A 25869-nucleotide genomic window follows, 5' to 3' on the forward strand; every position below is an offset into this window, starting at 1 on the left:
GTTCTGGTGTGACTAAATTCCCTAATTGTACATCCACTTTCTCACAAACATAGTATGGTTTTGTAAACAGTCACCTTCGCACAGTTAAGGTAGAATACTTCTCTTATCATGAAATATGAAAAGCGAATATATCAACTGCAATGTTAAAGATCTTGAATGGTATGTACATTTAACCTGTATGTTAACATTTACACACGTACACAGGTACCAAAGTGACTGTGAGAATCAATTTACCAATCTCATGACTTGAAAACATATCATGTCAACAGAACTCAAACATATTTCTTATACCCACTTTCACTTAGTTTAACACAAATTCCAGTTCATTTTTCATAACTCATTCTATCTCATAAAGTGAAAGAACTGTACAACTACTGATACATTAATAAGGAACAAAAAAAAGCAAAGTTTATATATCCATATTTCACATGCCATTTACCTGAACATTATGACATCGTGGAATGGACCTGATCATCAGTACTTACAGAAACATGACAATCTTCAACTTACATTCTCCATATAACTTGGATATGTCTTCAGTGGGTAACTACAAGAGCTTCCCACTAAAATGCAGAACAATGTTCGGAAGACCATGAGAACTCTGCTGAACTCACTTCTTTAAGGTGGAGGTAGAGGGCATGAGAAAAAAAATCTGCAAAAAAGATAAGTTAAAAATGCCCCCACTTTATCTGGCTGCAATATTCCACTTTCTATACATCCTAATGCATCAGTGAAGTAAAATGATGTTTTTAATACAAAATTTATGCTCTTTTCTCTTCAGTGGTATACACAGTAAAAAATTTCAAGCCAAGCTGGGTCCACCTACAACAGTCAACCATTATCATCACTTCGAATTACAATAAAATATCCTGTTTCTGCTGTTGTTCAGCGTCAGTCTTTTCTAACTGGCTTTCATATTGAAAGGAATCTAATTAAGATACTTTAAGCAAAAGTTTGTTCCCTATTACTGAGGTTACAGGAAGAGCTCTTCAATCGCTTCTTAAATCCATTAAAGTATTTCAAACGTTATTATTCATGAAACGAAGACGAATAGTTCATGATTAATGAACTTTAGCTCCAGAAAGTTAGGAAACCAATCAAACAGAGCAGCCACCCTTTTAGCACTGATATATTATCCAAAAGTGACTTATGCTCAATTAACAAGCAGCAAATCTTTACAGTATGTATATCATGAACCCAATTAAACTTGAATGAGCTCAATGCGACGGGGACTCTTAAATTACATTTTGTATTTTAAAGTGAAACGAAAAATATCTTGCATTAAAAAAAAGTATCGAGTCATTCATGGGTGTCCAACATAATGGAGATGAGTGATTACCTCATTGGCAGTATTGACACTCGCCCGTGAGGATGATGATGATGTGTCAACAAGGATGACTTGGGTAGACTGTACGCCATTTCGACCAGAAGCAAGTTCTTGCCTTCCTTCATCTTGACCCAGACTCTGACCGTGCTTCGAGTTAACTTCCCTTTTGTACTTTCTTTCCCCCGCCTTATTTCCTTCTTCAAATCAACAGTGAAATCTTCATAAGCTTCGCCAACTGCCCCTTCAAGCTTCAGAAAATTCTTAACATCTGAGATCTTCACATGCTTCATGAATTTTCAATTCTAGCTTGAAAACATTCCTTTTCTTGGTTGACTTTATTAGAGTGATGAATATAGTCAGCCTGTTCTGTCTTCGCCAAAAGATCTTCTCCAATCCTCCCTAAAGACCCCTGGCCAGTGCTTCTACTCTTCTTATTCATTAAGATTTCCTTATCTTCCAATATTCACCAATACTCCATTCTTCAAGCCTTGGGATGACAAAAAAAATAGCATTAAGATCTGTTTATTTATGCAATGAACCACAAATGGTTTGTCCGTGTACATCTTAGAACTAATGATGTCAGTGTAGTTAAATTCTTAGGAGGTTATCCTGCCTTAACCACACATATACTACATTCTTTTAAGGTTAACAATCAATTTTTTAATCATAACTCATCACAAGTCAACATAAAACATTACTAGCAAACACGGATAACAGGGAAATAAAAACTATACAGATGTGTGAATCATGGGAAATTTTACTTAGCTAGTCATAATAGCTATGGCAATCACAAAAAAAAAGCATTGTTCTGCAAACTACAACAGTGCCTTCCTTCGTATGTGACAATAATCCACACATACGTACTAGCAGAAAGAAATACTCATACCATAATATGCAATCCTTTAACTAAAGTCTATATCCTTTAACACTTTTCCATTGAAACTTAAGTTCTTAAAGACAAGAAAACCAAAATAATTTTGCCAAATTCTAATTTTCTTTGGCAAAATACACATAACTACATAATACAAATATGCATGTAATGTAATCTTATGGTCTATCTATATTCATATATCAACACCTCAAACCTGTTCTTTCATTTAAGATTTTACTCAGGATGGAGTATTTACTCCCTACACAAGGAGGTTTTCCTAAGTTTACCCAACAGTTATACAATATCAGGAAACATTGGCACCATTTCTTATTCAGTACACAGAGAAATGACAGTTGTGATGAACTTATGTAAATCTTACGTATAAAACCCAACATCACAGGAAAACATTCTAACGGGTAAAAAGTCTAGTTCAAATGGCCCATTTCTATCCCATTAGAATGGATATCCCATAAAGGCAACAGGATATATTTCCTGTAACAGCTAAGTCTAACTGACACCAACACCTCAATACCGGCTGTAGCGACCTGAAAAAGGACAGAATTTTGCATAATAATTCATATATGTTTTTGTTTGCATTTTGAAAATTCATACACCGATCTGACTAAGATTTCTTATTACAAAATGTACCATCTACAAGTATCAGATACTAAACAATAATTTCTAATATCACATAAATCAGTCCAACATCAAAATTGTTTTCTATGGATATCACTATCATTCAACTAGGAATAATGAAAGCTTTACTTTATATCTAATAGTAAATGACATGTATATGAACAAAGCTAAATGTTTCAGTCACACATACATTTAACTTGTGCTACGATGAGGGACCAAATCTAATTAAACAGTATTGGATAAGACCAGATTGCAGTTGGTGTACTTTCTTTGTTACAGTCCAGAGAGGTGCTGAATATGACCACAGCTCAGATGAATATTTCCACAATTCAAAACTCAACCAGAAGGTTCTCAATATAACAACCAAGTTTGAACAAACTGTACATGGAAAACCAGGTACAAGATAATAAACATGATGAAATCCCAGATAAGAGGTAGATAATATCAGCAAAATGCTGAAGAATGATACTGATCATGTAAGGGTTTACTAAAAAATATCAAGCATTTACAACCTGAGGAAAAAAGTTTCGACTGTTAGGTATATTACATTTATATGCAAGTACAGCATTGTGTATGTCAATGCATACCAGCACATTTGGGTGACTATACGCTTCATTTGGAGACACTATTACTCCAAGAAGCACATGCATTGTTAAAAAAACAGGATCTTGTACAATTTGAACACAAGCCTTTTATGTCCTTCAATAAGTTACAAGGCTAAGAGAATATGATCAGACCAATCACTGAAGGTGACTTAATTATGTGCATTATCTAACTGCTGGCTGCTGACTGCTATTCCATGAGATTGCAGGTTTGACAAGCAAGTACCATCACTGGTTCATAGTGAAGATGAGTCACTCAAAACATTCTTTCAGGTATTCAACCTGTACAAGTTTTAGAGATGGAAGAGTGAAGCTGAGACATAGACATATGTTACTAGATCTAAACAGGAGTCAAGGTTTGGCTGTTGCATGATATTTTTTGAGAACAGTAATAAAATGGACAAGGAATCAAAAAGTTGAAAAGTATTTTGCTTGAATTCTTGGACAATGAGTTGTGTGCTTACATGGCCTAATCAATCTGAAAAATACAAAAAGATGAACATTTATAATAGAAGACTATACATCATTCCCTTGTTTTACATGGGATCAAGTTGCACACTTTGCAACTGTGCTTTACTCACTATAACCACATCCCTAATGCAATGAGGAGGATTTGTGACTACTATGTACAATTCTTTCAGTCAGCTCATACCTGCATGCCACCAACTCAAGGACAAGCTGGGTAGTCAGGATGGCTTTCAAACAATTAATTAACAGTTCTCACTGCAACATTGCTCCACTTTCATCCTTAAACTGCAACTTTTATCAACTGATACTTTACAATCATTAGTGATATACCACGAAACACGAATTCTGTACCACTGTTTTAGAGTGTGCCTCAAGTTCACAAATCACGTCATATGCCCCAGCATGTTACCTAACATTACCCACCATCACTCAGTATCATCACTGTCAGTATGGAGGACTCGCCTTATCACCATCTACTTCCTGTGTCACAACTGATGTGCAATGGAAGTCTAGTGCAAAAGTGAGGCATAAGATTTATAATAATCTCAAGTACACTGGTTTATTCAATTGATGACAATTACTTGTTCTACTGTCTGGATATCCTAATTGCAACAAACACCTCATGATGTCGGTAAACAATCAACTGCAACAGGTATCACCTAAGACAAAATTTCCACCAGCTTTTAACTCTGTTCTCCCCCTAATTATGCAGAGCTCCCTCTCACTCTTCCCTTGCTATAAAATGAGGCATCAGCTGAACAGCACTTACACTCCCACTCAATTCTACCATGACAAAGGAAGATAAGATTAATTTTTTCATCTTTTATAATTTTGCAAGCATATCTTTAAATTTGAGATGAGAATGTAATACTTTTTAGGTTTATCTTCTCATGCTTCTTGTCACAAAAAAAGGTAGCCAGGTTTTCTTGTAGCTACAGTATAAGGGTTAAGGTTACACGTGTTGTGTTGGACTATAACATTTTGCATCGTGAGATCTAAATTTCCTGATGGTATTCCTGCTGAGGATGTACCAGCTACAATTAGATTTTTAGGCTGGAACAAAAGTTCTATATCTATTATCTATCTATATCTCTGATGCCTGTTTCCAACTGAAGCTCCCTCAAGGGCGTGTCCACAGCAACAGTCTCTCTATAACTTGTGAACTCCAGCACCACTACCTTGCCTTTGGTGCCTCAAAGAGTAACTCTAGTGCAGTGTTTGCAGAGGCTCCTACCTAATGTTCCTGCTCACTACTTCCTAATGCTCCTTCCTAAAGTTTCTGCCAACTATTTCTACCTAATGCTCCTGCCTAAATGCTCCAACTACTACTATTATCTATTGCTCCTTCCATTTGTCAAAATGCAGGGCTAGCAAGTAGAGCTCAGAGCAGGAAAATCTAATTATGAAGAATGAGTTGTGCAAGTCAAGTGTTATGTATGACGAGAAGAGATTATACCTTTGAGGACAGAATGCCAACAGTCTATGTGTGGGTGTGGCAGAAAGAAAAGACAACTAAATGGGTAAGAGGAGTGCAACTTGACAACCACTTAAGTGCTGGCTCACTACATAGCCATCACTAACTCTCCCAATGTTCGCCGACTGCTTACCAACAACAACATACCTTTTTTTCTTGTGATAATTAAAAAGTTGAAGCATGGGGAGTATCCCACCAGTACAGCTTGAACGTACAGTGTACACAATTCCAGAACTTTCACCATACAGGAAAGTGTCAACAAGATTAAGGTGCCACTGATGAAGTTAAACAAATTTCAGCATAGGTACAATATGATAACACAAGAAAAACGTATGTTGAGTGCTGGTTGCTAGCCCTGCATCAAGCAAAATTGAGACTAAAAGCAATAGGTAGATCGGTAGGCTCTTTTATAGTTGTTACATGCACAAAAGTAGCTGCTACAACATTTAGTGTTAAATGGAGAACCATAAATTCTCAAAGAACACAACATATGATAAATGAAATTATCAGGGATCTGAAAAGTAAATGATATTACTGAAGTTCCAATGATTCATTTTGCATCATCTTTGAAAAATCTATGAAAAAAACAATTTTGCATCATTAGATCCAAAACAAGATCAAATGGTATGCCGTATATATGGGGAGGAACAGTGCAGATGCTCTGCAGGATCTCACTAGTATTCAATACAATTATTGATTATGATGGTGGTATAAACAGTGCTAGTGATGGTCATGGAGCGAGTGAATACCTACAAGTACCTATGATGAAATTTTACTAAGACTGCAGGGCTAGCACATAGCACTCACCACTTGGCTTATAGGCTACAGAATGAAGTTTCTCTCGACCAGCACATCATTTTTCATAACTTGTCTTGCATGTTGTACAATGTTTTTTTTCTAACAAGAGCTACTCCAATGGCATAGTTATCTATTTCAAGTTCAATCTGTATTGTCTTCAACAAGGAGCCTAATCTCCTGAATGCTTCTCTCATCACTCCATGGAATTTTCCAAGGTTTTGTGTCAAAGAATCATTCCAACTTTCTTGCCAGGGAATAGTGGACCTTTACTATAATTCTGCATCTTCCTTCCCTAATCGCTTTCATGTTTAAAACACTGCTATTTAATTATTCTATTGTTTCAAGGCATATATCATAAACCTCTCCCTTCAACATTCAAAACTGTACAGCTTTCATGGTATTTCGAATGCTTCAGTCCATTTACTTTACTTGGGAAATGTATTTGTATTCTCTCTACCTTGATTAACTTAATATGCTTTAGTGGAGACCAAACAATATGGTAGTAACCAAGTTTATTTCTAACATATACATTAAACATTTTCATTATTGTCAATCTACTGCTGCAAATGTTTACAATATAATTTGACTGTTTTCATCAAGTTCCTTAAATTCGGTTTTTCACATAATAATTCCTAAATATTTGATATATTCACTTCATTTCATATTTCTTATCCTGCAGAGCCTCTGTATGTTGATGATGAAATAGGATTAACTGTCTATGACAGTTTTCTTGATCCTCCCAACACTCCATTGCTTTACGTAATCTTGTCTCATCTGCAAAACATGTGACTACTCTCTCCCTTACTTCTTTATCTATGTCTGAGATCATGATCAAGAAGAGCACTAATAGCGTTGTTGATGTGCAGTTACTGTTCTTGATACTGAAGGTGGTGATGTTCTTGGTGGAGTTCCTGACAATGGAGATGGAGGGTTGGTGGGAGTTAATGATATTGGATGAGTGGTGGTGGAGCTAATGGTATTGATGCTGGAAGACTAGTGGAACTTATTTCATAAACAAAATTATATTAAGTTATCTTTTTCTTTTATACTTCTTCCTAATGTTCCAACCTACCACTTCTACCTAGTGCTCCCAGCTCATGCTCCTACCTGCTACTTCTACCAAGTATTCCCAGCTACATACTACTACTAGCAAATGTTTGCACTTAATCTCCTGTCTAGCATTCCTACCAACTATATCAATCTAATGCTCCTACCATTTTGTCAAAAGGTAGGGATTGTGCATGGCACTCACCACAGAAAAATCTCAAGTTATGAAGAATGAGTTGTGTGAGTTAAGTGTTGTCAAATGTTATGTGTGAAAGGACAAACTGTATGTTTGTGGATAGAATGCCAGCAGTACACGTGCAAGTGAGGCGGAAAGAAGACAGCTACCTAGGTTGAAGAAGAGCAACTCTGACAATCACTTATGTGCTGACACACTATGCAGCCATCACTAATCCTCCTAACATCCAGGAGGGTAGAGTCTGTAATATACCTCCCTGGCTGGTGGCTGACTACCAAATACTACCTAAATTCTTCCTTACACTTCAAAAACTCCCACAGCTCCTCTTTCAGCAGCAGCACTACTCCTTTGTTAGCTTTCACCCTCAAAGTAACCCATACTGTTACCCTTAAGACATTCTAAAACCATTCTTCCCCCTTACCCTTGAACTTTGTTTCACTCAGAGTTAAGAATATCCAGTTTCCTCTCCTCTCTCTTCCTGTCATCTTCGTTAAATTCACACACATTCAGACACCCAAGCCTGAACCTTAAAGGAGGATGAGCATTCCTTATGTGGTTCCTTCTTCTGTTAAAACTCTTAGAAACTGAAATAAATGAAAGGGACATTTCCAGTTCTCTGCTCCCACCCCTTTTAGTCACCCACACCATGCATTGTTCAAGTTTCTTGGCTCATACCTAATACGCATAATTCAACACATGGTTCATTTTCTACATTGCCCGTCTATCTATCTCTCTGATGCCTGTTTCCTCTAAGAACTTCCTCACGGAGGTGGCCATGGCAAGTCTCCATAACTGGTGAACCCAAGTTCCACTTCTTAGCATATAGTGCCTCACTCTTAACAGGCCACTAAAGGAAGGCAACTATAGCAAACTGTTTCCAAAGGCTCTAACCTAATGTTCTAACTTGCTAATTCTACCTAATGCTCCCAGATAATGTACCTGTAACCAAAAATAGTTTACACTTTTCTTTAAAATCTAACCTTAAAACAGGTTAGACACATAATTAATAACATGGGCACTTTTGGACAATGGACTGTCTGGAGAGCAAGTCTTTCAATCCTACACACATACCTGGTACACTTGGGACCGAAGTCCCAAGTGTGCTGATGTCCCCTTCCCCCCAATATCAAGTCTCCTGGAGCAGCCATGAGCCATACAAAGAAACAGTAAGTCAAAAGCAATAATGTTTCACCCTCAGAATTTCACAACTGTCAGTTAACCTACAAAAACCATACAAGGATTCTTATCAAAATGTGTATCTGGAAGCTATGAAAGTGATACCTATGCATCTGGCAGCGACAAACATAAACACAAGGTACCATGAGAAGAAATAAGATACAGTTTTCAGGAAAAGTGTTGATTTATAGATATATGATGATAGTGATTACAATGACATTTTCTTTGGGTCCCATCATGACCATTAATAGGGAGGGTAGCAGGCTCACAACAATGGTAAATAACTACTGTATCAATGAGGAAACTGCAGCTACTAATGAAATTTTATCTTGTAAGTCTTGTAACATCTATATGAATTCAGGTGTGCAGTCACTTTCCATTCTTTTCATATATTATATTTTTGAAAAAGCCTTAGTTTCGAGGGTATGTAAAACCAGCCCAAGCTTCATGTGCCTCACTCCAATAACTGCACGAAAAAAAACATAAGGATACATCTTTAAATGGGACAAGATTTAAAGTTTTTCAATTTTCAAAGACATACTCTGAGCTTTCACTGTACTCTGGAGTTACAAGTAATGACACGAGGTAGATTAATTTATTCATAAGAATAATGAAAAAGGTGACGGGAGAGTTCTACAAAGAGTACAGAAGTCTGACAAGGCATGTGATCGAGCCAACACTTTCATTTTCACTGCCAACATGTTAGATATGTTGCAGAGAATAAAGAATATTAACAAGAAGAAACTGTACATATGCAATTGGTACAACACATAAAAAATAATCACATTTAATCCTAATGATGGCGACAAGCGAGCAGACAAGAATACTTGCTTGTTACATAATCAGGTATGTTACCATCAATCACAGAAAAAAGCTAATCCAATCCTATGTGATAATTATAGTAAAAAATCATAGAAAAAAAAAATCAGAGGGCTAAAACATCTGCATTTCATCTGATTCTGAAATCTACTTACGTGGAGAATATGAACGAGAGCGTGAACGGTAGGACCGTCTTTGAGGAGGTCCTCTATGATATGGGGATGGAGAGCGCCGACGACCACCATAACCACCAGTGTATCGACCACTCCCACGTCTTCCATATCCAGAACTATAAATTACAAAAAGTATTGTTATTTCAAAGCTCATATTTCATTTACAGAATGCATACTAATGTACTGTAATAATCGTAATAGATGTAAATTCTTAAGACCTAGTTTGTCATCATTTAACAATGCTTTTAACCCATTTCATGCACCATCTTTCAAGTCAATCACCTCCCTTAGTGAGGCTGGGGTAAATAAGCAAGTCTGATTTCTCACAACATACCCTTTAAAAAATTAAAAAATGCACCTTCAAACCTATGGAACCTGTTACTCCATTACAATGGAACAATCCACTGCAAAGGAAACTTAAGGATTTTTCAAGCATAATCAAATATTTCTTTCAGATTTTCTGAAAAGAATAAATCATTCAGTTTCAGTCTAACCAAAATCTCAAATGTATTTTGCTTTATTACTGTCTATTTTGAAACTTGCAAACTGGAGAATAGGAAGCTATGAAATTCACACAATAAATTTCCCAAAAATTATTTTTACTTCTCATATTAGAGTAACATGTGCTTGCTGAATCTTCAGACATAAATTTTTTGTAATTAGGCATCACGAATACCTCCACAAGATTGTATTTCAGTACTTTATTCACTAAACATGTTCATTTATGTTCATTATTTAAATGTAGTGTTTGGTTCCTTGTCATTTTTTGCAAGTTTTGTTCTCCACAATGTTGATAAGTTTTTGGTTAAAATTCCCACATGAATTTTTAGTGTGGTATTCAAAACAAGTTTTACTATTTCATCTTAGGCAAAATAAAAACTAATCCTTACATTTAAGGAATAATGATGGTGTGACTCCATCGACTACCAACAACTGACTTACCCAAATTCTCCAACCAAAGTTGAAATGGTTACTGAATCAAATAATTCAAAGGATGATGTAAAACAACTTAGTGCCTCTCTCTAACCCACCCCACTACAGTCAAGAGCTGTAATCACCAGATTTTCTGGTTAGGCTTCATTAAATATTGTATCATATCGATAAAGTATATACATGTGTATGTGGGTGGGTTGGGCCATTCTTTCATCTGTTTCCTTGCACTACCTTGCTAACACGGGAGACAGCAACAAAGTGTAATAAACAAATAAATATAACATCATTCTTTTTGGTAGTTTAACAGTTACTGAGTTTGTTTTTGTATGTTTTGGAGGGCAATCCATCCTCAACCATACACTTCCAATGAAACTTATTTTTCATAAAGCAATTCACTGTAACATGAGGTTTTCAAATCCCTACCTGCCTTATCATGTGAAGTCAGAGTATAATAAAATTCATAAATACATAAATGGAATAACACCTGACTATATCTGAAGTCAAACATAAGATCTAACCCAGGTGAAAAGTTTATCCTAAGGATAAAACCTCTTACAGCTGTATAAATCAGCAAAAATTCCTTCCACATACTAAAACTCACTACCTACTCACACACATACCTTTCTCTCTTGATAAAAGTAGTAGGCACAAACATTTAGGCAGGAGCATTATGCAGAAACATTAACTGGAAGGAGTAGGTACAAACATTATGGAGAAGAATCAGGTAGAAGTCAATAGGAACATTATGTAAGCTGCACTAGATTTGCCCTCTGCCAGTGGCCTGTTAAGGGTGAGGCACTAAAGGATATGAAGCCACACTCAAATTCACTGGTTATGTAGACTCTACTGTCATGGCCACCCCCTTCAGGAAGTTCCAGTTGGGTACATAGCTTTTAATGAACTCCTTCCACACCCTACATATGTAACACCTTCCATAAAGCCTCTCTGTCATCCCTACATGTTTTCTCCCGATTCACAAATGTCACATACAAATCCTTCTTTCTCTCTAAGTGTTTCTCACACACATCTTAAAGACAAACACCTATTACACAAATCCTCTACCACTCCTGAAATAACAGTTCTTCCCGACTTGTAACTCTGTGCATGCCAACATCATCTCAATCATCACTCTATCTTACAACTTACCAAGTAATCTCAACAAACCTGTTGTACTAACACATACATGTCCCCCCTTCCCTTTACAAACTGGCACTAAACATGAATCCTACCAATCCTCAGGCATCCCATCACAATCCATACATACAAAGAAAATCCTAACTAACCAATCAATAACAAGAAGCTCCAGTGACTCGAACCTTGTTTAAGTTGCCTTCATTTGCAAGCCTACTGTGTGCACAGAACTCAATTGGTGGTAAGAATACAAATGTCTCAATCAAGGACAACAGCACCCTACCAAAATTGCCTTCACTGAAGGAAATAGCAGGGAAAAGATTAATTGGTTTGCCTTTCAACACCCTGGTTCAAATGTTTGGAAAGAAATAAAAGGATAAGCAATCATCCTTTGAGCATTATGACAAGAAAAATTATCCACTTGTTTTAAACTTACTATGTGGGTCTGCCCATATAAATGCCAGGAGTGGGGGTATGCGCTCGTTCTGTGATGGAATAATCTACCCTGATTCGTCGACCATCTATCTCCATCCCAGTGCACTGCTCTTTTGCTTCTGTGGCATCATCAGTATGATCAAAGTATATGAATGCAAATCCTCGGGATCTACCAGTCTGAAAATATAAATCATGTCTCAATTGATAATTCAACTAAATAGACAGTGTGAAAAAGGTAAAAAGTACTAACAAAATTGTGAAGTTTCATGGGTTAAGAATACACAAGTAATTTGAGAAGCTATTTGTACAGTTGAAGGAAAAAGTTACTTTACACCTTGTTGTGGCTTATGGAGGAACTGGCAACCTTTAATTGTAAACAAATAGTATGCAGCAATCTTTTATCACTGCACCAGAAAGTGTATTCACTGTTAAACAGACAGGGTTACTTTACCCCCTTCATGGGCCCCAGTTCATCTTTTAAAAAATGAGACACCCATCCTAATGTAAAGTGTCCATCTATAACAAAAATGAAAGTTGCTGGATATCCTCCAAGGCAGTAGTCCACTATATTCTTAAACATTACAAATTCCAGTCTGAGTTTAAAGAACTTCTTACTTTCAAAGAGCTCATCTTGTCCCTGCTATTAAGTGTAGTTCAGCCTTGAAGCTGCAGGAACCCCATGATTCTTTTTTTTTTATGCCTAACAATATTATGATGTGTGTGGCTACTAGGTGTCACCTTCGTTTCTTCCCTACTTCTATTTTGCATGTGAGAATGAATACAGTTGCCAATACAGCTGCTTAACCCTTACCTGCTGAGAGAAACACACAGATGACTATGTAGAGAAAGTTAGATGTAAAAAATTGTATAACTTATGTTCACTGGCTTATCTTATAACTACCCACCAACATCACTACATTTGTATGGCACTAAGGCATCTACACATTAAGTTCAACATTATAACAATGCCATATAAGGTGTGTTAGCTCACTTTTGTACATATTTCCTTAACTTTTCCATGTACTTCCTTCATTCTATAATGGAAAACTTAAACTCTCAATGATGTACAACTTTCAAAATCCTCCTTCACCCTTCTCCCTCCACCCAGGGGGATTTATTCAGTAATTTCAGTCATGCAGGTCATTTTACCTCCAACTTTTTGTACATATCCTATACTTTTTCATCTTTTCAGAGAAAACAGAAAAATCTGATAAACTTGTATTTATCCATAATGCTATAAACTTTCTTAAAAGTCACCTGGCATTTATGGGTTAAAGGGTAACATACTGAAATTACAGGCTATAAAACATCAACTATTTGCATATTCTTCCACGTATAAATTCTGACTCTCAGTTTCAACTCTACAAAAGGTGGGATGGAAGGCCAGCTGCTTACATTCAGGCATTGACTTTTACAAAGCTAGAATCCCTCGCTATAACCCAATTCCTTGGGTAGACTTGATAGTCTAAACAATCAAATACAGCATCTGTGGCTGATCTCATATATTTTCATTATTTTCTTTAAAAAATTCCCAGTATTACACTGCATTTGCAACCAATGTCCCACCTAACATTTAACAAACCTATCTCAAATAACCATAACATCAAAATTACTAAAAAAAATTCTTCTTTTCTGTCCAAGTCATATATTACACTTCCCGTGAAAACAAAGTTAGTCACTAACTTACCTTGGCATCAAGAACTACTTGAACTTTGTTTAAAGGGCCATATTTGCTGAAGATATGGTGAAGCTGAAAAAGAAACATTCATATTACATGGATGTTGTTTACAATACAGAGAAAAATTTGGTGTGGCAGATATAATAAATAAAAACATCACACTACTCTGTTGCCTATGTAAAGAAAGTGAAACTAAAGACAACTTCTGACATGATCTACCACTCAAATGCTTTTTTCCTGTAAGTCAAACATGTTTCTGGAGTCTTATTCTGATGGCTCTCCTTGTCATATGTAACACCTGACAACACAAATCACGCAGCTTATTCTTCATAACACTAGATTTTCCTGCGGGGAGCTTTATGCGGTGGCCCTACCTTCTGGCAAAATGGTAGGAGCAGTAGATAGTAGTAGGTAGGAACATTTTGGCATGATTATTAGATATAAAAATTAGGTAGAAGTACTAGGTAGGAGCATCATATATAAGAAGTCATTGGAACATTAGGTAGGAGCCACTGCAAACTGCACTAGACTTCCTCTGCCAGTGGCCTTATAAGGGTGAAGCACTAAAGATTAAGAAGCAGCACTAGAGTCCTCTAGTTATGGAGATTCTGTAGCTGTGGCCACCCCTTTGAGGGAGTTCCAACTGGAACAGGCGTCAGAGATATAGACAGATATTCTATTGGCCCCATACATATATCTATTATTCATTTATTCATTATACTTTGTCGCTGTCTCCCACATTAGTGACGTAGCACAAGAAACAGATGAAAGAATGGCCCAACCCCCAAACACATGTATATACATAAATGCCCACACACGCACATATACATACCTATACATTTCATCGTATACATACACATCCATACAGACATATACGTATTCATACATGCTGCCTTCATCCATTCCTGCCGCCACCCCACCACACATGAAATACCACACACATGCACACACACACACACACACACACACATATATATATATATATATATATATATATATATATATATATATATATATATATATATATATATATATTTTTTTTTTTCATACTATTCACCATTTCCCGCGATAGCGAGGTAGCGTTAAGAACAGAGGACTGGGCCTTTGAGGGAATATCCTCACCTGGCCCCCTTCTCTGTTCCCTCTTTTGGAAAATTAAAAAAAAACGAGAGGGGAGGATTTCCAGCCCCCCGCTCCCTTCCCTTTTAGTCGCCTTCTACGACACGCAGGGAATACGTGGGAAGTATTCTTTCTCCCCTATCCCCAGGGATAATATATATATATATATATATATATATATATATATATATATGCCCCCCTACATTTACAAACCTTCTCAAATACCATAACTCACATTACAAAAAATCTCTCATCCATCTTTCCTCATTTGGTCCTCACTACTTCTCTACCTTCCCTCAAAACAGTTACACACACATCCCTTAATGCCTCAACTACACTTTTTAGTGCACCACTTTGCAAGATAGTCAACGCTGATACTCAAAAACCATCATCTCTTATTTCTTCCACAATCCACGAGCAAACATTGTGTGACGATATAATAAATAACCTCACACACTCTGTTGCCTAATACATCAGAATCCATCCACAGCTCTGACATACTACCACTCAACAGTCTTCCGTAATCAAAACACTTTCTGGAGTCTACCATCATGCATCCCTTTCTGTCCCTGAGACAAAAAATCACGACTTATCTATACTCTAAGGCCATATCTTCGGCGCTTCTCCGGTGCCCTACCTCTCGGCCAAATCGAGGTTCCACCGCCAGAAGTGTAGTAGCAACATTCGCAATACTTATCATCTAAAATTTAGGTCAGACAACTACGTCACAATTATATAGACTTCAACATTCAGTGGACCACACAAACTGCACTATTCTTCTTCACTCCCATTGGCCTTTAGGTGAAGCACAAAGCTTACAAACCAGCACTAGAGCCTCTAGTTTGGACTTGTTATCAGCCACCCCTTGAGAGTACCAACTGGAACTGGCGTCCAAGATCTCCAACCTATTCTATGGCCCATACATTATCTACTTATCCATAATCTTAGCATTGCCGCTGTCCCCAACATTATCACATCCATAAACAATCAAAAAATGAATGGCCAACCCCCAAACCTGCCAATACCTACATCGCCCGAAACATCCACCATTTCTCCCTACTACATTCATCATACCATACATCCATACAGATATATAGTATTATTATGCATACTATCCCATTCTCGCCGCCACACACACTGAAATAAACAAGCACACACACGCACTGAGCAAATATATCATAGGTACTTATACTTATAAACCATGGAAAGTTTTGTGGGGCCTGGATGTGGAAAGGGAGCTGTGGTTTCAGTGCATTATACATGACAGCTAGAGACTGAGTGTGAAGGAATGTGGCCTTTGTTGCCTTTTCCTAGCGCTACCTCGCACACATGCGGGGGAAGGGGGTTTTCATTTCATGTGTGGCGGGGTGGCGATGGGAATGAATAAGGGCAGACAGTATGAATTATGTACATGTGTATATATGTATATGTCTGTGTGTGTATATATATATGTACACATTGAGATGCATAGGTATGTATATGTGCGTGTAGACGTGTATGTATACACGTGTATGTGGGTGGGTTGGGTCATTCTTTCATCTGTATGTATCATATATTATACATAGTATATATTATGGATGCGCTACCTCACTAACGTGGGAGACAGCAACAAAGTATAATAATAATAATAAAATACATTATCCCAATATGAATCTTAGGAATCATGCCAAATTATGAGGATACAATTCAAAACCGACTCATGTTTCAAGTACTGAAAAACTTGTACTATCTATCCCCGACATATGTCCAAGTTTCATTCTGACCATCCAGTCGGATCTTGAAAAGGACATATATCAGCATGGCATATAAAGTTTGTAAACCTGTACTGCATTCTTTTATCCTACTCAAAATCTATCATGATCATCTCGTTTTTTATTAGCCAGCTTTATCATATGATTCTGAAGTTTCTTGTTACCTTTTATTCAAGATCCTTTTGTTCATATATCATCATTATCATCTTTTATGTTGTGTAAATTCTATCATGATTATCTCAATTTAACCAATTTTATGAATTAGTATTTTTTTTAAATCACTCTATGGGTTATTAAAAACAAAAAATTCTTTTGTTTATTTTTTACCTTTTCAGATGCTCCATCATCAGCGCCTGCTGCTTCACCTGTGACTCGACCGTTGTACAAGCTATATCTTCTTTTAAATCTACTGAACCAACCATGACATGCAGTGAAGTTCTCGATGTAATCCTCACCTGCTCGCTCCTTCAAAGTCTCAAAAAGACTTCTAGCCTTTGCCTGAATTGTTAATAAGCTTAATGGTTTACGTTTTTTAATTTGATCTTCCTTGTCGTTGCTCTGTTATTATCGTAGACTTCATACCTGCTGAAACTTTCAATGCTTCACGTATTTTTTCTTTGTTCGTTAAAACTGTGGAGACCGTCAAATGGGACAACATTTTTTCTGCCTTCATACTAGATGATTTTCTTCATTTTCAATTCCAAGTCGAGCGTCTTCCTCAACTTATTAGATTTATCAATGTGTGATGGGTTTTCTTTCTTGTTCATCTTCTCTGGGGTTTAGTACAAAAATGGTTTAATCCAGCACAAAAACTTGTTAGATCACTTGAATAATGTGCGCTTACAGAATGGTAACTGAGAACGAGAAATAAGAGAGATACTGTGATGTACATAATGCTGGGATATCGTCTGACAGTCACTATCGTACACACATAGCCATTAGCACTAGTGGACATGTGACCAAGCTTAATTTTCATATTTATGTATATTCTTTAATCTATAATTTTTTCCAGTCATATGTACGGATAGTTGTACATAGGGAATAGACAGTACAGAAGAAACCTAATGAATAGGACTCTCATGGAACCTCAGCTATGTGCCCACCTTAGTTATCTTTTTATGTGCTTGAATTTCCTGCCTTAGCAAAAATCCATCAAAAGCTATACTTTTGAAGACAAGCCCTTTATTTGCTACATGTTCTGTACCCTCTTTTGAGACAGTAACTTTTCAGAAAGAGAGGATCTCCAGCCCCCAACTACCACCCTTCTAGTCTCTTTCTTCGTATCCTCAAGAACAAGTATCACACAAAAATTACTTATAAAAATGTCTTCAAATACCATGGAAAGGTCTATGGGACCTGGTTGTGGATAGGGATCTGAGGTTTCTGTGCATTATACATGACAGCTAGAGATTGTGTGTAAAAGAATGTGACCTTTTTTTGTCCGTTTCCAGGCGCTGCCTTGCTGATGCAGGGGTAGCGATGCTGTTTCCTGTGGGGTATGGTGGTGCCAGAAATGGACGAAGGCAAGCAAGTGTGAATATGTGCATGTGTATATATGTATATGTCTGTATATGTATATATGTTGATATGTACATGTATGTATATGTGCATGTATGGGCATTTATGAGTTTATATGTGTATATGAGTGGATGGGCCATTCTTTGTCTGTTTCCTGGCACTTCCTAGCTGTCATGGGAAATAGCAATCAAGTACAATAATATAATAATAAATGATGGTGTACACTGCAAGGGAGTCCTAGCAAATAATATGGTGCAAAGAGAAATGGTAAAAGCCTTACATGCAATGAGGTGCAGCAAGGCAGCCAGACTGGATGCAACTGTAGTGAAGTTTCTCAAGAAAGGGGATGACAGAGTTGCTGATTGGTTAAAAATGCTAATTAAACAGTGTATGGCCCACAATAGGGTGTTGAAGGACTGGCACAATTCTTGCACTGTACCTTGACTTGAATGTACAGGAGACAAAGTGAATACTGTTATTCATACCAGGAAAGGTGTACAGGAGATGATTGAAAAGGTGATGACCTCCACTTAATGTAAGACCAGGAAGGAGCCATGTGATTACAGGAAAGGAAGGCAATGTGTGGACCAGGTGTTTACTTTAAAGAATTTTTGGAGAAAAAGCCAGAGAAAGAGTGTGAATTGTATGCAGCACCCACACATCACAAGAGAGCATATGATGGCATTGACAGAAGCCTCATAGAAGGTGCTATGAAAATATAGGTTAACCAGAAAGATACTAAATGTATTGAGGATGCAAAAGGGTAATGCAAATCGGAAGACAAGAGGATAAGGAGTTCTCATATAAGATGGGTCTCCATTAAAGATGTTACCATCATTATTTACCCTGTTTATGGACAAGGTGGTTTGGGAGGTAAATACAAGGGTCTTGGAGTCATATGACACCAGACAACAAACAGAACAGATAGATGACAAAATGATGATAACAATGGAAAAAGTGTCCCTTGAAGTGAGGAAGATGAAAATTATGGACAAAACAGTGCTTAAATATCCTGGATGTTACTCTGGAAACATAACAATAGTTATATCTAAAGGTTTTCATACAAAATAGGATGAACATATGCATTTAGGTGTTTTCTTATGTTTACAAAAAACTTCTAATAAACTATGAATAAATATCAATTTTCCTTAAGACTACTTATCCTCATATCTATGAACCTACATATAATTACAAAAATTCTGGGTTATTTATACTATTATGTATGCAGCTCCCTCCCTGGATTAAAACCTCAATGTTACCAATAAATGAACATAAAAACATATTTACAAGTACAGATTACAGCTTCTACATAAGAAATAAATGATTTCTGACCTGTCTCTCTGATGTGTAGAGGCTCAGCCCAAAGACACCCAAACAATTGCTTGGTGAGGGATCTTCCCGACTTCCATGGTGGCGTCGGCGATTTGACATTGGTGACCTAGATTGGGACCTAAGATTCAGAAAACTCAACAAACTTGTAAAAACCCTATTCACCAACACCTGATGGGTGAGGTATGCAGTCAAATTCAGTAGCTAAAAACTGAATGTGAAACTAGCAGAAACTTCTGGGGACGCATTAAAAACTAATAGAGAAACGAGAAAACTACAACTGCTACATCTCCTTTGGCCAGGTTGGTATTCTAGCCAATTATTTACTCTAACCCATAAACTATTCACAAGTACTTCCTTGCACAATTTTCCAGCAGCACAGGCCATAATGGTAGTTCTTCAAAAAAAAATGAGGACTGAAAATGAAGACTGTCTAATGTTGTCAACTGAACATGCCTTCAATCAATATTAATAAAGCAACCAAAAATGCAGTAATGTACATGGATATTCCCTTACATTATGTAAGAATCGGATGTATAATTATGATCTATGTCGCTGTATACAATTGATACACTCCATATCAATGGAAATGGAAACAAATGCAATATAAAGGTATATCTATGAAAATACCGTGATCTACATTCCACACCAGTTACATGAGGTGGATTAAAGTACCAAATGGCTTACTCCCAACCTGCATCAAAGGAAACACAGACTGCCACATCAACTGGGATCCCTGAAATAATCTTCAACATGAAACTGATTCACAGGGCAAAAAAAAGTCCCTACTCACTCCTCTAACCTCGTAAGATTTCTACTGTTCACATACATCATTATCTTGGGGAAAAAACATACATCACACTCCTTAACAGTATATTCAAAATTATTCATCTTTTGATGTACCTCTTCATTCTGGGACTATCCTTTCCATTTACTCATTCCGCTACACCTACACACCTTTCAAGCACCTATCCCACATCTAACACTTCTAATACATTTGAAGTACTGTAAATAAACTTTATACTTTAATTCAACATGCCACAGGTGCAAAATGTAAGATCGACTTGGTTCTCTTATAAGACTAATCAACTACAAACCAACAGACCTGTTACTCCGTCGACTTCTGGAGTAAGAGGGGGAACGTGAGTAACGACGACGGGAAGAGGATGAATATTTGTCATCACGGTACCGATCCTCCCGATATTTAGGTGATCCAGACCTCCTAGAAGAGTGTTTGTAGTTATCTCGACGATCAGGCGATCTTGATCTGTACATAAGTAAACAACATACCATCATAAAGTAGGATGACTGTTGGGTGTTCATGGAAGCTATACTTAAGCATGTGGCATACAATGAGAATGGGATGCAAGAGGAGGAAAGAGGAAGATAAACTGCTAATGAAACAGTAAATGGAATTTTATGGATGAGATTACATGAAAAGGGTGTGAATCATCATCAGGAGTACATAAGAAAGCAGTGGGAAAATAAGAAAAGCAAAAGTTGAAAAAAACAGCTAAAGAAGTGGAAAGAGAGTACGAAGAACTTCAGATGAGACATGGAAATCATGTATCTAACGAAGAGGTGAATAGTGTGAAAACAAGAAAACAAATATAAAGAGAGGTTGAGAAGATGGTAAGAAACAAAGCGACATGAATACTCTGAGGTACTTTACAGTATAATGTGTCAGATGACAGAGAGGCAAATGTAACATATCTCGGGCAACATGGCATGCAGAGCAAGTCGTGGAAAAAGAGAAAGTAGTGAAAGCAATGTGGAGGATAAAACAGTGACAAAAGTGAAGAGTGGAAGAGATCACAATTAAGTTTCTCAAGAAATGAGGTGACAGTGTTGCTGACTGGTCTTCCAGGCTGTTCAGAATATGTATGGCCCAAGTTGAAATGCTTGAGGAATGGCACAGTGCATGTATAATATCCTTGCATGAAGGGAAGATTGACAAAAATGAATATTTGAATCACAGAGGTACAAGTCAAAGTATACCTGGTAAGGTGTATTAGGCTAAAGAACTTTTTCTGTATTTGCTTTAAAATCATTATTCTAAAGCAGATGCAGAAGCAAATACATGAAGAGAAGGTTTGATTAGTCCAGAATAAAGGCAAGTTTGTTATCATGAGGAAATGCATATTAACTTGCTTGCCTGGTGATCAAACCCAATACACTGTCACTCAGCATGAATCTATTTCTGTATATACAATTAATGAGGAAACGTTCCAGAACAGGAACAAGCATCAGATATATGGATAGATAGATCAAAAAGAGGGTTGATCCACTGCAGTAGTTGTTCACAAAGCAACTTCTCCACTTACACTATCAACAATGAAGTCACTCAGGGTTCTATTGCTTACTCTCTTCTACTCTCTCTTCCAACCTTACTCACTCCCATGCTGATGGTTCCATTTTACACTTTTCAACTCACTCTATCATCCCCCTCTATTCTAAAATACATTCAAGAGTGCTAAAACAGTTCTTCCCTAAACAGCTTTACAATTTCCGTTCATTTCTATGTTCAATTTCAAAACATTACAATTCAAGCCTGTAATAACTCAAACATGTTAAGCATAACCATACCCTCCATTCTCTCCTGCAAACCCCACATAATCAACATAAAGTCTGATTCCCAAACACTGGGAGCATAGGTATGGATGTCATAGCTATTTTCCTTTAAAAAATCATTTCACATCTACAAGGATCCCATTTATCTTATCATGGAGCTATTTGTCCACCTTTCTACTAACAAGTGGAAGCAAAAGCCGTACATCTCAGTTTCCCTAAATACCTCTCTAATGATGCTTATGCCCTTTCCCTATTCTACAGGTTTGATTTCAGCCACTGCTCTCATATGATATCTGCACAAGTCCCTACCACCAAAGTTTGGAACTGAGGCACATGTCTAGCTTCTGCTTCCCACAGTGTGTGTATGGAGGGCAGCCACAGGAGCACTGGATACTATGATAACTCCTCCTTTCCTGAAACAGAAAGCTATGGAATGCTCTTACTTTCCTCATCTTTCCCTCTTCCTATAATCTTTCTATCCTTAAGAGTCAGGTCTTATACAATTACCTATACAGCCTTGATAAATTCCTTCATTCATTATCCCTTCCTTCCTTTCTTTCATCTCAGATGGCCTTCACTGAGGCATGTTTTGCCTGTCACGTCAGTCACAATAAAAAAATAACTTTAATTCTAATATTTCCCAGCCAATAGTTCACCTATAACAATTTTCCTGATGTGCAGCTCTGGTGAAACATTAGGAAGAATAATGACCCGCATGTCTATGTCAAATAGATTTCTGCAATTTAGTTCCCATTTAGTAACAATTGCACTGACGCCTCCTTTAACTCAGTCCCACTGAATGTTATCATCCATTTATCACACCAACATTTCTCCATGTCCCCCTGGAACATAATGTAACCAATGTCATTCCTTAATTTTCTCAAGATCCTGACATCAACTAAGCATATGTAAACAAATGGGATAATTTTGAAACCCATCTGTGCATGAAATAAATAAGATGGTCATACCTAGAACGGGAGAATGATGGGTCTCTGGACCTTTCACGAACTGGCGAAGTACCATTGTTTAGGCTACGCCTAGGTGACTGACTCATCTTTTCACACCTGAAAAAAGCTTTAAAGAGTTAACAGCTGCTAGAGTAAGGTATACAATATCATCAAAAATGTAGGAATAATGTAAATGTAAAAAACTGAGACTTCTCACCTAAACTTCTCTTATTCACAAATTGCAAGAAATATAAAAAATCAAATTGGTATGCTGCTTGGGACTGGACTAAAAGTATGACTGGATACCAGGTCCTGTCTGTTTGATAACATTTGTCTGCAATTAGCATGATGTACAATAAAGATTATGACAGGTATGTTTCAACTAGAATATCAAACATTAAGGTAAAACAGTCATGTTTCAAATAGAATATCAAACATCAAGATAAATTTTGATTTTTAGGGAGATTAGGTTAAGTTTACATGGATTCTGTTAACTTTTAAGTGTTCACACACTTTTACTTTAACCCTAGATTTTCCCTGATATTCATAAACCTCATCTTTATTGCCATATCTCATTTTGCAGGATAAAGCAAAATACTGATATTCATATAACTCATCATTATTGCCTTACCTCATTTTGCAGGATAAAGCAAAATGTTCTAAATTATCATGCTCCAAAATTCTTGCTGTATTCTTCAAACACTAGCATTAAAACAAAATGCTAAATCATAGGTATGAACAGTACATTTCAACTAAAATATCAAATATTAACCCATAAAGAACCCTAGCCATACATATGCATTTCATGGCACAGAGAGACCCTAGCCATACTTGTACAGACTGCCTCTCCCTGCCATCATTTAAATTTGAAGGCCCACCTTATCAGGATGTCGAGGGGCCTTACATCACAAACAACAGAAACTGGCATTGGAAAAATAATCCTATTTATATACATACCCATATGGCACACTGTCTCATGCTGTGGGGAACTTTGCCATACTTATATGAATTGCCTTCTCCATCATCATTCAAACTAAGAGGAGCACTTCATTGGTACACAGAGAAGCCTTTGTCACAAACAACTACAGTTAACACCAGGGAAAAAATCTTTAATGTCTGGGTTACCTGCATAACAAGACTGGAGAAAGATATGGCCCAGTTGTATGCCTTACGACATTTAGTAGCTAATTACTGACACTCTTCAGGGAACTAATTATGATAATAATGATTTAGCAGATATTGACCTTTAGCATCAATTGAAGTTCACAGTATATCAGTAATCCACTGGATAATTTACCAGATTCCTCTACCTTTTCTTTATAATTCCTAATTAATACTTAAAACTTTTGGAAAAAACAGTCCTGCAGACACCCAAATATCCTAGCTCAGTTCCTAGAGTTACCATAAATCTCAATTGCTAGAAAGTTTTGATATGGTTCATATTTGATTCTGTTGGACTTTTTCATCAACAGAACCCATATTTTCCCAGATACTTATACTTCTGTTGCCTTATCTAATATCACTTAACATCTATAATACTTGGGATCATACTCTGCAATCAATGAATTCTCTAAACACTAGATTAGCATTGCAGAATAAGATCACTCATTATCTAAAGCTAGTTTCAAGACAAAGTTAAACTCATAAAAATACCATTAGCATTACAGAAATAGGCACTCGGTATCAACACACAATTTCAATGAAAGGACCGAACTGACATTTTTCCTATATTTCAACTACGGCATTGAGTATTAGGGTAAACGTCAGTTGTTAAAGGGAAGTTACAAAAGAATTTGATAACTTCATTTGCTTTCTACAAGTTTGTCCCTTTATCTTACATTAAGCAGCCACCTATTTTCCCTAAACTTCATAACCATTCCCACTAACAACTTATCAGCAAATCAAAAAATGCACCAATTCATGCTCTCCTCATCCAACTTTCCTCTAAAGTACATAATAATATTTTTTTATATGAATTCAGCAGCATTCATATCATCAAAGCAGTGCCCTTAAATTTCATAATCACCAAATAACACCCTACCAAAACAATACACCATCACTCGCCAACTACCACTTCATCTACATCGTTTTATTCCCATAGCCAGCCCCGCCATGGTTCTTCCCACGACACACAACACATATTGCTACCTCTTCCTTGCAGATCCTTCTTCACGGCATCTGGGAACCACCGGAAGCTACAGAAGCAGCTCACGTTACAGTCCTTACTGAACCTGGCGCGATGCCCAGGAGTGGAGGACCCACGCGGATACACACGAAAAGAGAAATAAAATATCACAGTTCATACACCTTCCAGTGTTCATGTGGTGCAAGATCGTCTTGAATGCCTAAGTGCATGACCCAGCGTGCTGTCCTCTGTGATCTGTTTAAATGGAACTCACAACTCACAAATTTTGGCGTTGTCTTTCCTCCCATCTCGCTATACTGGACAAACATCTAAACCATAACACTAGTGGCCAGTCACTACAATTGCGTTTATTGTCTTCCTAAAACACATCTCCTCATTATCAAATTTAACATACAGGAGGGCAATACCACTTGTCTGTTTGTAAACATAACATAAGTGACCGTTCCTCCGCAAATAACATAATCAAGGACATGTATCCGCGCGTACAGGAGACCTTCCCTGCAACCACTGTGCGTACAATAGAGCAAATCTTAATCTTTCCTCGTTATAATCACGCCAACAAGCCTAATTGGTACGACTACACTAACCTTTATCTGTACAGAAGATAAGCACAAAATATACTCTTTGCACACCAGTATAAACTAAAAATGTTGGCTCGCTGCTAGACTCGTTCACTCAACGGAAACCAGTAGAGCTCTGTGTGCGCAGGCGCGGGAACCAGCAC

General features: G+C 37.1%; 1 protein-coding gene across 5 annotated transcripts; it reads right to left on the reverse strand.

Moving 5' to 3' along the window:
* Window positions 1–408: 408 nt before the first annotated feature.
* LOC139746571 (transformer-2 protein homolog alpha-like) lies at window positions 409–25869 on the reverse strand. Of its 5 annotated transcripts, none has more exons than XM_071657946.1 (8): window positions 25733–25869; window positions 23021–23116; window positions 20587–20748; window positions 19485–19590; window positions 13774–13836; window positions 12088–12263; window positions 9570–9703; window positions 409–1814 (listed from the first exon to the last, which is right to left on the reverse strand). In XM_071657946.1, the coding sequence occupies exons 2-8, from the start codon at window positions 23104–23106 to the stop codon at window positions 1777–1779; spliced, it is 765 nt and encodes a 254-aa protein (XP_071514047.1). In that variant the 5' UTR covers window positions 23107–23116; window positions 25733–25869; the 3' UTR covers window positions 409–1776. The 5 variants fall into 5 exon arrangements, with proteins under 5 accessions (XP_071514047.1, XP_071514048.1, XP_071514049.1 ...); XM_071657947.1 differs by lacking the exon at window positions 409–1814 and adding an exon at window positions 1838–2743; XM_071657948.1 differs by lacking the exon at window positions 409–1814 and adding an exon at window positions 1838–3914.

The sequence above is a fragment of the Panulirus ornatus genome, chromosome 65 (genome assembly GCF_036320965.1).
Source record: "Panulirus ornatus isolate Po-2019 chromosome 65, ASM3632096v1, whole genome shotgun sequence".
Lineage (NCBI taxonomy): Eukaryota > Metazoa > Arthropoda > Malacostraca > Decapoda > Palinuridae > Panulirus > Panulirus ornatus.